A 14951-nucleotide genomic window follows, 5' to 3' on the forward strand; every position below is an offset into this window, starting at 1 on the left:
TACATCTCTGATTTTCAGGCGATTGAGCTCTGCATACGGCATGCTTTCAAGGTCAAGATGTATACGGTCTCGCGGTGCCCTCTGATTCCAAAAAATGAATGGCTTATACACAGGGAGTAATTTTCGGAACAAAGCAGAGAGCCAGATTGGTTCGTCTTTATCATGACATATTTCATAATCGTAAATGTGTGGCGGTTAGAGACAGGTTTGGATAGGAACAAATGGCTTAATCCGTTCTCCCATTCTTTCAATAGATCTCTATCCATTAGAACTTGAAACGGACTGGGGTTGCGTCTGCAGCAGACCATCGCAGTAAGATATGGTTTCGCTGTTTCTATGACTTCCTTTTTGCTTATGTGCTTCCTAATAAGTCTAAAACTGCGATCGCATTGTGAAAATGAGTTTCCACGTACTGGAAATACTTGTATTATTTCAAGATCATTGGTCTTGGCAAACCACGCTAAGAATTTGAGAATAGTGAGGTTCCAATTTTGACCTCCAGCTGCATCACAAAACAATACAATCGTCTTGACATTGGAGTATTCTTGAAGTTTCTTCACTAAACAGTCATACAAAAAAAGAAGCCACTGAATTAGCATCCTTTTTACCATCACTTTCCATGAAACAATAACAGTACGATGTATCATAATTGGAAACATGCACATTGAAACAATAGAGCCACAGTAGTCGTTTGTAAAACTGTGTGTTTACGTTTAGGCGTGGAACAGGAAAATTTTGAGCATAATCAAATTCCATCACTAAATAAGACATATCCCGTCTTATGCAGAGTCGTTTTGACGAAATGATTAGCGTCATACTAAAAACCTGACTACTGCAGGGAACATATGTTAGTCGAACTCTTTAGCATGCCACTAATCACGCATCAAAACGACTCTGCATAAGGTCCATCCTGTTTTGCCTTCTGCACATAATGATTCCTTATTTCTTTTCGTCTTGCTGCCTTGCGTTTATGAAGTGCATATGATAATGCACATTAAGCACCGGGATTGTCTTTCAACGTCAGTTCACAATCAGCACAGTAATCACAAGTGTCGGTTTTGGGTCTAACAAAGGCATATGAAAATTCAGTGGAAAAGTAGCGGAAATATGTTTTGTAGTTCATACGCAGATTAGTGCCAGATTTCTCTTTGTAATACTCGCGGAAAAGCTTATAAAGTTTCTTTATCGATAGATTAGGATTCTCAAAGTATTTTAGATTAGTCTTATGCGAACAATAATGACTGCAGTCACGGGGTATAGTATTTAAATGTTCTGCCATTAGCTCCAACACATTGTTTTGCAGTTTGTGAGGCCTATTCGCGTGAGACCCCCTTACTTCCCTGAAGTCTGCATTTGCCAGTAGTTTACTTTGAATAACACGCAGCCGCTTCATGGACACTAGTAACAATTTTAGTATGAACTGCTGACATACCGGCATTTTTCTTCCGTTAACAAACAACGAATACGACCAAGTGTGCAAATGTTCCTTCTTGGGATTCACAGTCCTCTTTCCAGACGACGTTTCATACAGTTAGCTAAAAATGAGTTAGGTATGATTTCTCCTGTTGATTGTAAAATCCTGCAAATATTTCGTTTTGTGTATCCACAGAAAACAGTTCCCAACATGATTTAAGACAACAGTTAGAACAGTACCTGAAATTTTTGCTGCTGATACGTTTCCCTCCAGCATTGACATACTCTTCGCCTCGAAGATGCTTACGCTTAATATCTTCCTTCTTCTTGTTTCTTCGCTGAATATATATTTTCTTATCCTTCTTTTTGCTTTCCGCAATACTAGAATCATTGCTGTTACTGGCGTTCATGTTTGGGTTTAAGATATATTCACCACGAAACACAATGGACTGCACTACGAATCTATTACCGCCAAAATACAGCTCTGCACACGACACAAAAACAGAAGTACCAACCTCAATTTTTTAAATATCTTGATGAAAATTTCACCACATATTCTTGAAAGACTGGAGAATTCGCTAAAATGATCTCCGGAAAAAGGGCATATAGGAATATATGCCCTTTTTCCATATACCGCCTCAATTGTAACTTAAAAACTGCATTGTTTCAATTTTATTATTTTAAAATATGACAAAGGCCGTAATCATATTTACATCTGTTATAATATTTGTGTAATCGGAAGTTAATGGTTGAAATTTTTTTAAAATAAAGTAAATGTGAAGTAAATTAGATTTTAACCTATGATATATAGCAGTTAGAAGACTCGGAGCAACAATTTGTTCTGTTTACTTTTCTTTGTCTCTTTAGCAGTGACGTGGCGTAAATGATCCTTATGTCTTGCCATATCTCCAAGTATTTATTTGTAAGGTAAAAGCCAGGGAATTTCCCCTATTTAGCCTTTCTTTTCCTGCCTATACGTATACTTCTTTCTTTATTTCTGTCCTTCTTAACAACTTTTGAAATTAAAATAATACTAACATGATAATTTAAAAAAATAAAGATTAATTCATGTCTTGCAATATTTCCACAACTCAAACAGCAAGCGTGTGTACGCCGTGATCGACCTTTAGTACGGGGTTAAACTGGCCCAAGAAGTAGTGTGAAAAGTGGATTATTTAACACGGCGACCACCACTCCGTCAGTATCTTCAGTCAGTTTTCAGTGACAGTGACGATCAGTGCTCAGTGTCTAATACGTACTTATTACTGTATGAGTTCGAATTTGGGTATAACGCTGAGGCATCAACCCAAAACATTTGTCACGCGGAAGAGAAAGGTGTAGTAAACTACAACTTAGCAACTTGTTGGTTCCAGAAATTTCATCCAGGTTGTAAAATGTGGAAGATCAGTGAAGATCTGATCAGCCCAGGGTAACAGATTCTGAGGTATTACGATAAGCCGTTGAGAAAGATTCATCCACCAACACACGATGATTGTCAAACTAACTCAGTATGCCCCAGTCCACTGTGGTATATCTTCACGAACTCTGAAAAACCATCAGGAACTATCACATGAGTTGACTCCAGCTTAGGCCCAGAGGAGACTAGATGTGTGCCGACAACTGCTGCAAAATTCACTTGATGTGCGTTTCCGGAAATGGATTATCACATGCGACGAAAAGTAAGAGTGTTTTCTGAAATTCGAATGAGTAAAAAATTGATTGAGCTACCTTCAACTTCCAAAACAGGGTCGTTTCGAACATAATCATTCTCTGTATGAGATAGAACTATGAGGATGTAATTGACTCCGAGTTCATTCCTAACGGCTGTACTATTATCAATGCTGACCTTTATTCCGAACAGTTAATGTATGCTGTTCCAGACAAAAATATCCTGCATTTGGTGAGCCGAATGTTCACTTCGTTGTTACGGATTGTACAGGCATATCAAAAATTTGGGGTTATTGTACAGTGACAGTGTTCGCACCTGAAATCAGACAATAAGGAGTGCGAAAATATTCTTTAGAGCGCTCATTCGTTATAGATGCCATAAACACTTGCGGTTTGAATAGTGGAAAGAATTGTTCGGAACTCCAAATGTCCCGCTTTCCCTCCAAAACGTAAGTAAACGTTATTTGTAAGATAAAAAGAATCCGCTATTATTAGTCATCGACACACAATTGATAGAAATAATCTACTGTCTATCACTCAATGAGATTGCACATATCCAGTGGCACAAATCCCGGGGGGATGAGGGGGACATGTCTCCTCCAATAATCCGATTTGAAATGTTTTTTGGGGGGGAAGAAATGCGACGATTTGTGTCTGATTGCCACAAGGGAAAGTGAAATGAAATTGACTTTTCCCCAGAATAAGCCTCAAATCTGCCCACCTCCCAATGTTGAAGACAACTCTGCTCCCTTGATCCTTCACAACATTTTTTTTAACTCCATAAATATTTTCAACATCGCTTAAAAAAGAAAAAAAAGATTATGGAAACGATCTTACTCGTCCCCCCAAGGTTGAAGACATGTTTGAGCTGCTGCACATATATGCATTAGAATTAGATTCCTATCGTTTAGATATTCCCGAAACTGCTTCTTCCATTTTATTACTTCTTTTCAACAACCAAAATAATAATACACACACACACTCTCAGTCCGAACGACAATAACAATACCAATGAATAAGTGCATATTTAAAAATATACTGTAATTTCTCTTTGGGTATTCCGGCTAATTTTAGTCTAGTCTACATTATTTCAGATTTGGCGGGATGGGTAGAGATTATCCATTGACATAAGAGTTTCACGTTTCTTTTTATTAGTATATAGTATATACCTATAGTTTATTAAAAAGCATGTGTTTCTCATTGCCTCTCTGCTCCCACCCTCAAATCACGCCCCTAGTCTAGAACAATGATGCTTAAGTTTTTAACGCATCGTGGGCCAACATAAAGTAAGAACTAAGCATGTGAACATTTTCTTTTTTCCGCCCCCTCCACTCAGAAAGTCATACATTTACAAAATCTTTGTTCTATCCTGCGTATCCTACTTCTTGTCTCATGTGTGTAGGCCAATTAGAACTTCAATTATTAAAATTTTAAAGTAGGTTCTAATTACATGAAATATGACTTTTTCTAAAATTAGGCCCTGTACGAAGGACATAACCTTGCAAAGTGGACTTGATAACGAAAATGTTAATAAAACATTTTCAGAGTTAAAAATCAAGTCTCGATTCAGGTATATTATGATGGTCAGTTACACACTTCTTGTACGTAAGCAGTTTAGAAAAAGGAACAAGTCGTACATTAAATAATAATAATAATAATAATAATAGTTGGCAAGCCTGATCCATCCCATAGGTCGCCATTTGGCCATCTCTGATCTAGAAATATGGAATCCTATATTTTTACAGGTAGTATTTTGAGCTTTCTTGATAAATAAATAACATTATTAATAAACAAACACTACCCTTAGCAGCACAAACAGTAGGCTCAACAATAGGAAACGATAGGTTATCCAACTGCCAACGTTGGCCCGTTGTAATTGGCTGCGTTACCGAGCATTTGCCAACGAAACAAGTAAAATTATTACTGAGATTGCTAGTAAAAGGTCAAAATTGTTAGATAAATGGCGCAAATTGTTAATTGGCCAATAGAGACCTTAAACTCATACGTTGGGCCAACATATTTTTCAACTTCATTTTTACAATTACCTATAAACCAATCATGCCGATCATTAACCTACGTAGGTTCTATTGGGAGTTGCTAGGGTAAACTCCTATTGACATGCTATTTTATAAACAAGTATAAATAAAATTAATATCTTAGATGGTCGAGTCTACTTCTGAAAGTTTTTTTCTTTCTTTAAAGGACATTATGAGAACTTAATGCTGGGCTTTGAAGGTACAAAATCTGTTGGTAGTATTGCAAGAGCTTTCTACACAGGACTGTTTGCTTACGATGGTTGGTGAGTCTCAATTCTTAAGTACTATCTCTTACACATTTGTATATAGAGTTGGTTGATATCAAGGGAAATTGTAGAAAGAAAAAAAAAAACAGACGGAACTTATTTTAGGAGTCTTGAATGTATGTCAATAAACTATTTCTTCCTTTCTTGTCGAATTTGCTGTGATACCTGTGGATAGAATCATTCTAAAAGACTTCCCATACTTATGTATAGGGTTTCCATATGTCCCGGTTTGAGCGGGATAGTCGCGATTTGAAGGTTCTTGTTATGTCCTTATGTATCGCAGTTTGCATTTTGTCCAGGTTTTCAGTCGTGCCAATTCTTTTCGTGTGTGCCTTATTCTCATTGCAGTATTCTAAGTATTATTTGTGGTACCGGTACTACGTACTGATATTGACAGCTACATATGGTAAGCTCAGAGCACAAGAGATTCAAATCCAATTACCAAAGTCGCGAGAAGACGAGACAAAGTTTGTACGTTCCCTTTAAAATGAAATGAAATCTTTCAGTTTAACGTCCCACGGATACGCCCTTTAGGCTAAGGGAGACGTTTATTCAAGCAAGTTAATGATGATGGAAGAATTGGTGGAGTGAGAAAGTGGGAGGAAACGGAAGTACCCTGATAAAACCCACGGACAAGAAAGTACAGAAGTTGTCCAGCACAAACTTACCTGACTGGGGATCGAACCAGAAACCCCACGCACTAGAGGTAAGCGCTTTGCCAGCAAGCCACCGTGCTCCCCAACGCTCCCTTTAAATATATGGAAAGGTGAACACTGCTTTTTTATATTATGAGTTATTTACAATATCTGGAGACCAAAAGTGTACTTAAATCCTTTGTGCACTGAGCGCCTCATATATGTCATCTCAATTTACAGCACGGTGACTGTGATAGATTTCTTAGCTGTGGGGCCCTGGTTCAATTCTCTGACAAGAAAGTTGGGATGGATAATATCGTGTCCATGCGTTTCCTTCCACATTCTCATTTCACAGATTCTTCCATCATCATTCACTTGCTTTAATCATCTGTCTCCTTTAGCCTAAAGTGCATAATCATGACACGTTAAGCTGATATGCGATAAACAGTTTGCATGTGTATATGCTATAAACAGTTTACCTGTATTAAATTTGTTTCTAAAAATGCCCGTGAATATTTCTGATGCAGAAAAGTCTCAGCACTGAGCTGTGGTATCTCTGAAAGTGGGAACATAAATAGTTCTGCAATGTTTCTTGCGTTTTATGTTAAGTTTATTCTGTGTAGTTCTTCCATAATCTACAATTAACAAGAGCAACGTTTTAAACTATTTGTTTGGTAATTAAAGAATCTGTTACTATGTGATGTGAAACAATAGGTTAATCACTTGTAAATGATCGTCCTTTTGTAGAAATATGAATAAATAAAGTGTCGGAATAAACTGTAATAATTAAGGGTCAGGGACTGTAATAATACAGTACAGAATAGTCTAATGATATAAATGTAAACCAAATTTTCCTAAGAGTATGCACTTAATTTCGTAAGGTGGTTAAACGTAGTAAATTTGGAAGATAAAAGGCAATTTTTTTGTACATTTCTGAAGCAGTGTTTATTGGTATTTAAAGATTAATTTTAGTGTTAAAACGCGACTGGTGAGTTCAAATTATAAAAAGCAATGAGATGTTTTATATTCGTGCATTTTTATACCCTTTGAGGGATATGCCTCTAACATAAGAGAGTGAAGCTAGTGCTGATAGAGTAGCAAATATTCCACATAAGCAAACACATCAGTGCTTGCTTGCAGGGACGTACGCAGAGTGTGAGTCCTGGGAATCTCTACCCTCTCGAAATCCCGACTTTTCTTTAAATTTAGTTTAATTTTAGGGGCAATTTTAGAAATTTTAATAAAATTTATCGTCATATTGTATTTGGACCCCCAAAGTTTTTGATCGCTCCCGAAATAAATTCCTGCGTATGTGTCTGCCTCCATGTAACATTATCAAGTTTAATTCCACCACTGGTAGCACAACACACATTGCATCCAGTGGCTGGTTCTTTGTTACGGTTCCACAAACCTTACGCATAGAAATATTCCTTGAATAGATTATCGTTGGCTGTAATCGGACATCATGTTTTATGAGAAAGGTTATCAGAATTGGCCTTCTTTTTTCCCTGAATTTCTTACAGCTTTAAGTCGTTTCCAAAGAGCTCATTCACTTACTCTAACGGATAAAGCAATAGTGTTTTATTTTGTCCATTTTTAAGACTTTTCCCAGCATTCCTCCATGAATTCCTGAATAAATGTCAGTTTTCAGTTGGACTTTCTATTGTAATGTAACATTTCTCAAACTACAAAGAAGTAAAATTAGAAACTACTGGCTGAAATGTTATTCTTTATTCTTATATGTATAATGGAGAATCCTAAGAAAGTTTATACAAGAATTTCCACATGTAAATTATGGCATGCAAAAATCAATCAGCAGGGTGCATTACATTTAAAGAACGTAGCTCGTACGCAGTTTATATAGCAGCTTATAAATTCTATTCATAATTTATTATTGCTTTTAAGAGCATAACTTAATTGTCCCATAATATAATAATTCCTATTATATTGACAGATAATAATTCCTATTATGAAAATATTATATTGAAACAGAACTGAAGTTTTACCATTCGCAGACAAGAATAAACAGGATGAAACACAAGGTTGCGATAAAAATATAATATTCCATACTTTGTTCACTGTGTTTCAGTGCTGACAATAGTCAAAATCGATGCCACTCTGTTAGAGGTCCGCTCGTTCTTAGAAGAACTTCAACTATATTAAGCACAAAAGATACAAATGAAATAAAATGAGTTTAAACTTAAAATTATTTTGATTTGAAAAATGTGGAATTTTAGCTAGTTGAATAGTATTTTGTTTTTATTGTACTCTCATTCCAAAATAATTTATTGTTCTTGTTTTCAGGAACAATCTTAATTTGGCTACAGAGGAATTAATTAATCCAAACAGGTAAAGTTGACATTTTAGTTTCTAGTACTAAAGAGAAATTGTTTTACATTAAAACTATTACACTAAAAAAATGAACCATTCATGCATTTTAGTGACTTTGTTCCCATATACAGTATTGTGCACTATAATAAGTTGTAAAAGATAAGGTTTGATATAGTAAAGAAGCTATCTAGTTAGGTAAAGTCTGGGAAGTGCTACATAGAAATTTGATCCTCTCACAATATTTGTAATAACATTTTCTGTATATTTCTAAATGTATATAACTAGCAGCAATGCTGATTCTTCCATGGAAAGAATAAAATTTGTGAAAAATGTCGATCCAAACGATATGATTAAATGGTCATCATGCACGCTTTCAGAGCTACCACTGATAAAACAAAATATCAAAACTAAGCTAAAACAAAATATGAGGACGGTTCCAATGGCTGATGAATCTATTATATCCCTGTCCAATTATGTCCTTACCCTGCCACAGTCGTGCTATAGAAAGAATGGTGAACTTGGTGATAGAAACGACATCAGTAATATATGAATCACTACGTGCAACATTAGTACTCGGTGGGACTCGAACTGTAGCCACCTTTCCGTGGTGAATTCTGGGTTACTTCCTTCATGAATGTTCGAAAATAAGCGGAGAGGTGTAATGCAAAAGAATTCTTTCTTATCTAATTAATTGTTCACACGGAACATGTAACGGGCGTAAATTTCCATTACAGACGTTTTAAATATTTTAATTAATTGTGTCATGTCAACTCCCATATTAGTTCTTTAATTAATGTTACGAGAGAAGAAAAATATATAGACACTGTTGTTGAATATAGATACATACTGTTGTGAAATATAAAATACAAACAATAGGTAGAAACCTCCATAAAATTTCATTTAATACTGGTATTGAGACAAATCAATTCTTAACTCATCCAATTCATAAAACGCAAGATTGGTCATCATTCATACCTTGCCTTAGGCATTCATACCTAATCATGCCTTGTACTCCACGGGTGTAATCAAAGATGTGGATGTAGACATTTCCACAGAAGACCTTTTACAAGATCTTGATTCTGATATACCGATAACTTGGGCGCGACGAATTCTCCGTAAAGGAGACAATTACACAAAGACACCTACTAAAACTATTATACTTACTTTTAATTCTCGCCAGCTACTGTTGTTTAAAACACGGTCACATGATACGTTCATGTATAGCTAGGATTCAATTATGTATTAATTGCGGCGAAAATCATACATCTAATGTATGCACTAACTCCCTACAATGTTATCATTGTAAATGTAATCATAGAGCTAATTCTGACCAATGCCCGGAACGACTCCGACAAAAAAAAAAAAAAAAAAAAAAAAAAAAAGAATTGTACAATTAATGGCTAATTTACATATATCATTTAACGAATCAAGTACCTTAACAACTCTTCCTAAACAACCTCATACTTCTACAAGTGTTCTTCCCCTCGTACACTTTATAGTGAAATGGTCCGACAATCTCCTGTTGACAACGTATCTTCATCCTCTTAACAAATGGATTTCAAATCACATCTCTAGTTCTTCTACTGGCCCCGAACATCATATCCATCCAAATTTTTCCTCCTCCTCTTCTACTGCAGCTCCGCCTGAAAAGAGACGGAAAGGCACACATAATGAACAATTTCCGCTTTCTCAATCTAATCTAAACAGTAAAAGAAGTTACTTGTCCCCCTCAGCGGTTCCTTCTAAGTCTACCGTTCCGTCTCCCCCTTTTCCACCCTCGAAACCTACTCTTTCAAAATTTCTATCTGATAATAAAGGTAACTTTCGCATAAAAGGTAAAACACCTTTTCACAATCTGTACGCACAAACTAGTCCGTCGGAAACCATACATTCTGACAACTCCATTGTCGGCCTTAATACTTCCGAATCTACATCTGGCCCTATTAACAATCGTCAAAATCATAATTTTCTTACTGATACTGTACAACGTGTTCAGGAAGGGAATCGGGAATTATCCGGCCTCAATGATATTTTCAACAATCAAATAAAAGCCATAAAATAACTCTTGACTACGGCCTCTCTTAGATTTACTAATGAACCCAATTCTAAAATACTGGATAATTTAATTCAACAAGTTACTTGTATACTGAACACTAAATACCTTCTTAATGGTTTTACATTCTTTTGAAAATTTATTACTTCTTTAGTGGAACATGCAAAGTGCAAAAGGGAAGGGTTATGCACTAATTCACCTCAGTAAATTATTTCACCCACATTTACTTATGTTGCAGGAGACCTGGTCTAAACCTCATATAATGCTACATATTAAAAACTAACGGATCATCGAACAACTTCAAGAAGATAGTTTTGGAGGTATTGCCATTGGCATCCGTCATGACATCCCCTATACCAAACTTCCGATACATTTAACTCACACACCTCATACCGTCCAAGTTTTAGGACTTCAAGTACGAAATTTTAATTTTGCCAACATTTATATTCGCTCCTCGGTTACCGTTCAAACAGATTTCTGACAGGAACTATTTCATAATAATAACTTTGAAGTCATAACCGGTGATACCAATACCTAAGGAATTTGGTGGGATGGAGCCCGTACTAATTCACCCATTCTACAATTAATCAAAGCTTTATCAACAAGTGATTACCCTCTTCTCAACGATGCTACACCAACTCGCATCTCGTATAACTTTGCTAGTGCACCCGATATTTCACTCATCAAAAAACTCATTACATTTATTCCTCATGGAATGTTTTTACGACGCTCTAGGAAGTGACCATTTTCCCACCTTAACGGTAGTATCAAGATGCAAACTACCTACTACCGAAAATGGTCACACTTCCCCTTTCAAGTCGAAATTACCTCATATTGCCACAGCTGTACATTGGACTTCATATTGTGTAAGTGCGTTACTTCTCATTTCCAAAACAAAAAGTTGTTTTTCGATACCCTTTTAGAACAACAGCATGCAGCAAGAAACTTTGATACAGTCTTCTTAAAACGGCAGTTTGTCATTCCAAACTGCAATCAGCATATCCTTCTAAATTACCACCTGCTCGCCGTCCTCTAGCCAAATTTCCTTGGTGGACATTAGAATGCCAACAATGCCTTAACTTCCGTCAAAGAACCTGGAAAACTTTTCTACACACCAAAGAAAAAGTCCACTTTATCGCTTATCAAAAAGCGAATACACTTACCAAAAAAATACTTCGTCAAACACAACGTCAACATGGGCAAGAGTTCTGCAACAACTTTTCATATCAAACTCCTAAAACAAATATCTGGAAATTTCTCAAACACTGTAAAAAAAAAAAAAAATCTCTTTTATCTGCACCAAGCAAAGTCCAGCTTCCTGGATATACTTGGATCGAGGAATTTCATCAACAATTGACACCGTCTTCTGTGAATAATAATCGCCTCGATCTAATAACATATTTTTCTCCCCGCTCACACTCTACATTAGAACAGCCGTTCAAAATGGAGGACCTGATTACAGTTCAAAAGTCAATAAAAGCGGACAGACACATCCCCAAGTCTGGATGGAATACATTATAAACATTTAACATCTCTTCCTCTGGTTCGGAGGGAATTACTGCATTGGTCAATAGTCTGGAAAACTTCACAAATCCCATGCATGTGGAAACAAATTTTGATTACTCCTATGTAAAAACCTAACAAACCCATTAGCAAAGCGACTAGTTACAGACCGATAACATTACTATCATGCTATTTAAAAACACTAAAACAGCTGATTCTCACCCGCTTACAATGGTATCTGGAACACAACCAGCTCTTACCCCCCAATATGACCGGTTTTCGAAAATATATCTCAACAATAGATGCTATCATCCCACTCATATTAGACATATGGATCACTTTCCAACATCGTCAATATCTTATGGCTGTAAATATAGATCTTCAACAAGCATATGATTTAGTCCAACTAGATATATTGATTCAAAAATGGCACATCTAATCATTCCGGCCTCATTTATTCGATTTGTTCACATTGTTCTTATCAATAGACAAATATATCTTAAATTCAACAAGACATACAGCACTTCTCGACAAATTTCTCTGGGCCTTTTACAAGGCAGCAAACTCAGTCCTACTTTTTAAAATATTTATTTGGTGGACTTACTTCAAGCTCTCACAGGAATTGTTTCTGCGTCTCTGTATGCCGATGACCTACTAATTTACTTCATCACTGATGATTTGCAGTGGACGAAAGAAACTGGAGCATACGTTGGGAAAAATTTCAGCTTGGTGTCAGGAAAACGGCTTACAAATTAATTGGACCAAAACAAAATATATTGTTTTCACACAAACAACTAACAATTTTCCACATCTACAACTTCCAAATTTTGAGCTCCAGTACAACATGCATCAAATATTTAGGATTATACCTTAACTACAGATTAACTTGGAAAACTCATCTAACTCAAGTTATACAAGACTGCAAGAAAGTACAGGACGTTCTTCGCAACTTAAGTTCGAAAAAATGGGACATTCACCCTCATACATTATACAACATTTTTCAACAATGCATTGAAACTAAGATTGTCTGTGGAATTATTATTTACTCCACTACATTACCACAGTTCTATATGTCTCTAGCAAAGCTGCAGCATTCCACATTAAAAATAATACTTGCACAGCCTCGATTCTGTTCAAACAATGTCATCTTAGAGGAATCAACCACGGCTCCTTTTACCTATAAATATGTTTAAACTGGTCTGCAAATATCTTCTACTCCGATTCACTATTACTAATTCATCGCTTTTCAAAAAATTGAGGAAATTAGAAGTACAGAATAGACATAACAAGCTATCATATGGTTCCAAGCTACCATGGCTCTACAAAGCTTTTCTATTTTTAAAAGTCTTGAGTTCGAAAATTATCAAGTTTCCGCATGTACTGTGCTTCAGCTTTGCATATGAAACCAATGCGACTACTATCAAGCCTCTTCTACCGCCTTATGTTGATACTAAAAATAAACATCTCTCTCAAAATTTAAATAAAAATATTTGGTATAGTTTTATAGATCGTTTTCCCTCAAACATTATCTTTCTCTACACTGATGCATCAAAGGCCGAACATAAACCTGTTGGTGTGGCAGTTTTTATCCCACAACTCAAAACTATTCAACATTTGAAACTTCCAGTCTTTTACCATCTTTGAGGGCGAAGCCTTCGGTATTCGGCATGCATTATTATTAATACAACGTCACAATATCCAACACGCATGTATATGTACGGATTCCTATAGTGTCTTGAATGCACTTTCTTCTATTCATTGGACTATCAAAACTACTTGGACCTAGTGTTGTAAAAAAACGGTTTTTTTTCTGTGAAGTTTTTTTTTCAATAAAAAACATCGTTCTTTTTCATGTTTTTTTCAAAAGTCTGTTTTTTTCTGGCAACTATTATTTATTGATTTATGTGGCAGATTATTGAAATAATCAACAGAACTTGAGTCGAAGCCCTCGTAACTTACAAATCATTTGTTTCTTTGTACCTATACGAGCAAAATTGTGCGATTATTCCTTTCGGCCCCAGGTCATTTTTGTCGTTTTCCTACATTTCCAGTTAGTGACTTAATGCTCAAAAACTATTCATTTGATTGATATGGTTAAGGTCTTGTTTTTTTAGAAAATAGAAGTGGGTATTTTTTGGTGTAAGTTGCATTGCATTGTCGCCAACGGGTGGAAAATTATTGAGGGAAATATAGGGGTGAAAATTTACAACAAATTCCCTAACCGAATTTCAAAATCTTCTGTACCTAGCACCACTGCTGCTATATGGGTTCAAGTCACCTAAACAAATCTTTGGTGTGTTGACAAGGTACAGTGAAATCCTGAAGTCGCTGGCTTCCATTCAAAGAGGGGGGAAAAATTCTGTCATACACATGAAATTTTGACACTTATTACGCCTCAGAAGCAAAAATCAAATATGCCGAGGCTACAGCTTCTCTAATTATCCTATTGAAACTTTTTATGGTGCGTTCTGTAGGGCAAAGAGGAAGCTTTCAGGTAGTGATACGTTTGTTTCAATGTAGCCAGTAAGAGGGTAATAATAGAGGAGGAAAGGGAATTTTTCCGAATTTTTCACCTAATAGTTGGAATTAATTAGTTTGGCTGGAAACGCTGCCATCAGACAGACGAAAACTATCTGGAAATAAGCCGTAGTACTCCAAGAATATATCCTACAAGTATCATGGCGATATATAACAAAGTAAGCATGAGATTTTAAAAAATCTCATTCTACCTCACAAATTCACCATTTTCTTACCATTTCCAGAAAACGGTTTATTATAAACCTCAACTGTACTTCCCCTAGTTATTCTAGTGAAACTTTTTGTGGTGCGCTGTGTAGGTTAAGTATGAGGCTATCATACACTGGTACGTTTGTTCGAATGTAGCCAACAAGAAGGAAATAATAGAAATAAAAAAGGGATTTTTTTCCAAAATTTGCCCCTAAAATCTGGAATTAAAACTTTCTGTAGCTGGCAACACTACCATCAGACACACACAAAGTATCTTAAAATAAGCTTTGGTATCCCTCTAATATGTCCAACAAGTATT

At 36.0% G+C, this 14951-nt stretch overlaps 1 protein-coding gene across 1 annotated transcript in view; it reads left to right on the top strand.

Moving 5' to 3' along the window:
- LOC145674998 (b(0,+)-type amino acid transporter 1-like) overlaps nt 1-14951 on the top strand; it is a 221889-nt gene that overhangs the window by 132083 nt on the left and 74855 nt on the right. The window contains exons 6-7 of the mRNA XM_081745347.1: nt 5284-5380; nt 8323-8367. Coding sequence (XP_081601473.1) covers nt 5284-5380; nt 8323-8367 — 142 coding nt within the window. The remainder of the gene's footprint in view (nt 1-5283; nt 5381-8322; nt 8368-14951) is intronic.

The sequence above is a fragment of the Thermobia domestica genome, chromosome 2, assembly GCF_964235325.1.
Source record: "Thermobia domestica chromosome 2, izTheDome1.hap1.1, whole genome shotgun sequence".
Lineage (NCBI taxonomy): Eukaryota > Metazoa > Arthropoda > Insecta > Zygentoma > Lepismatidae > Thermobia > Thermobia domestica.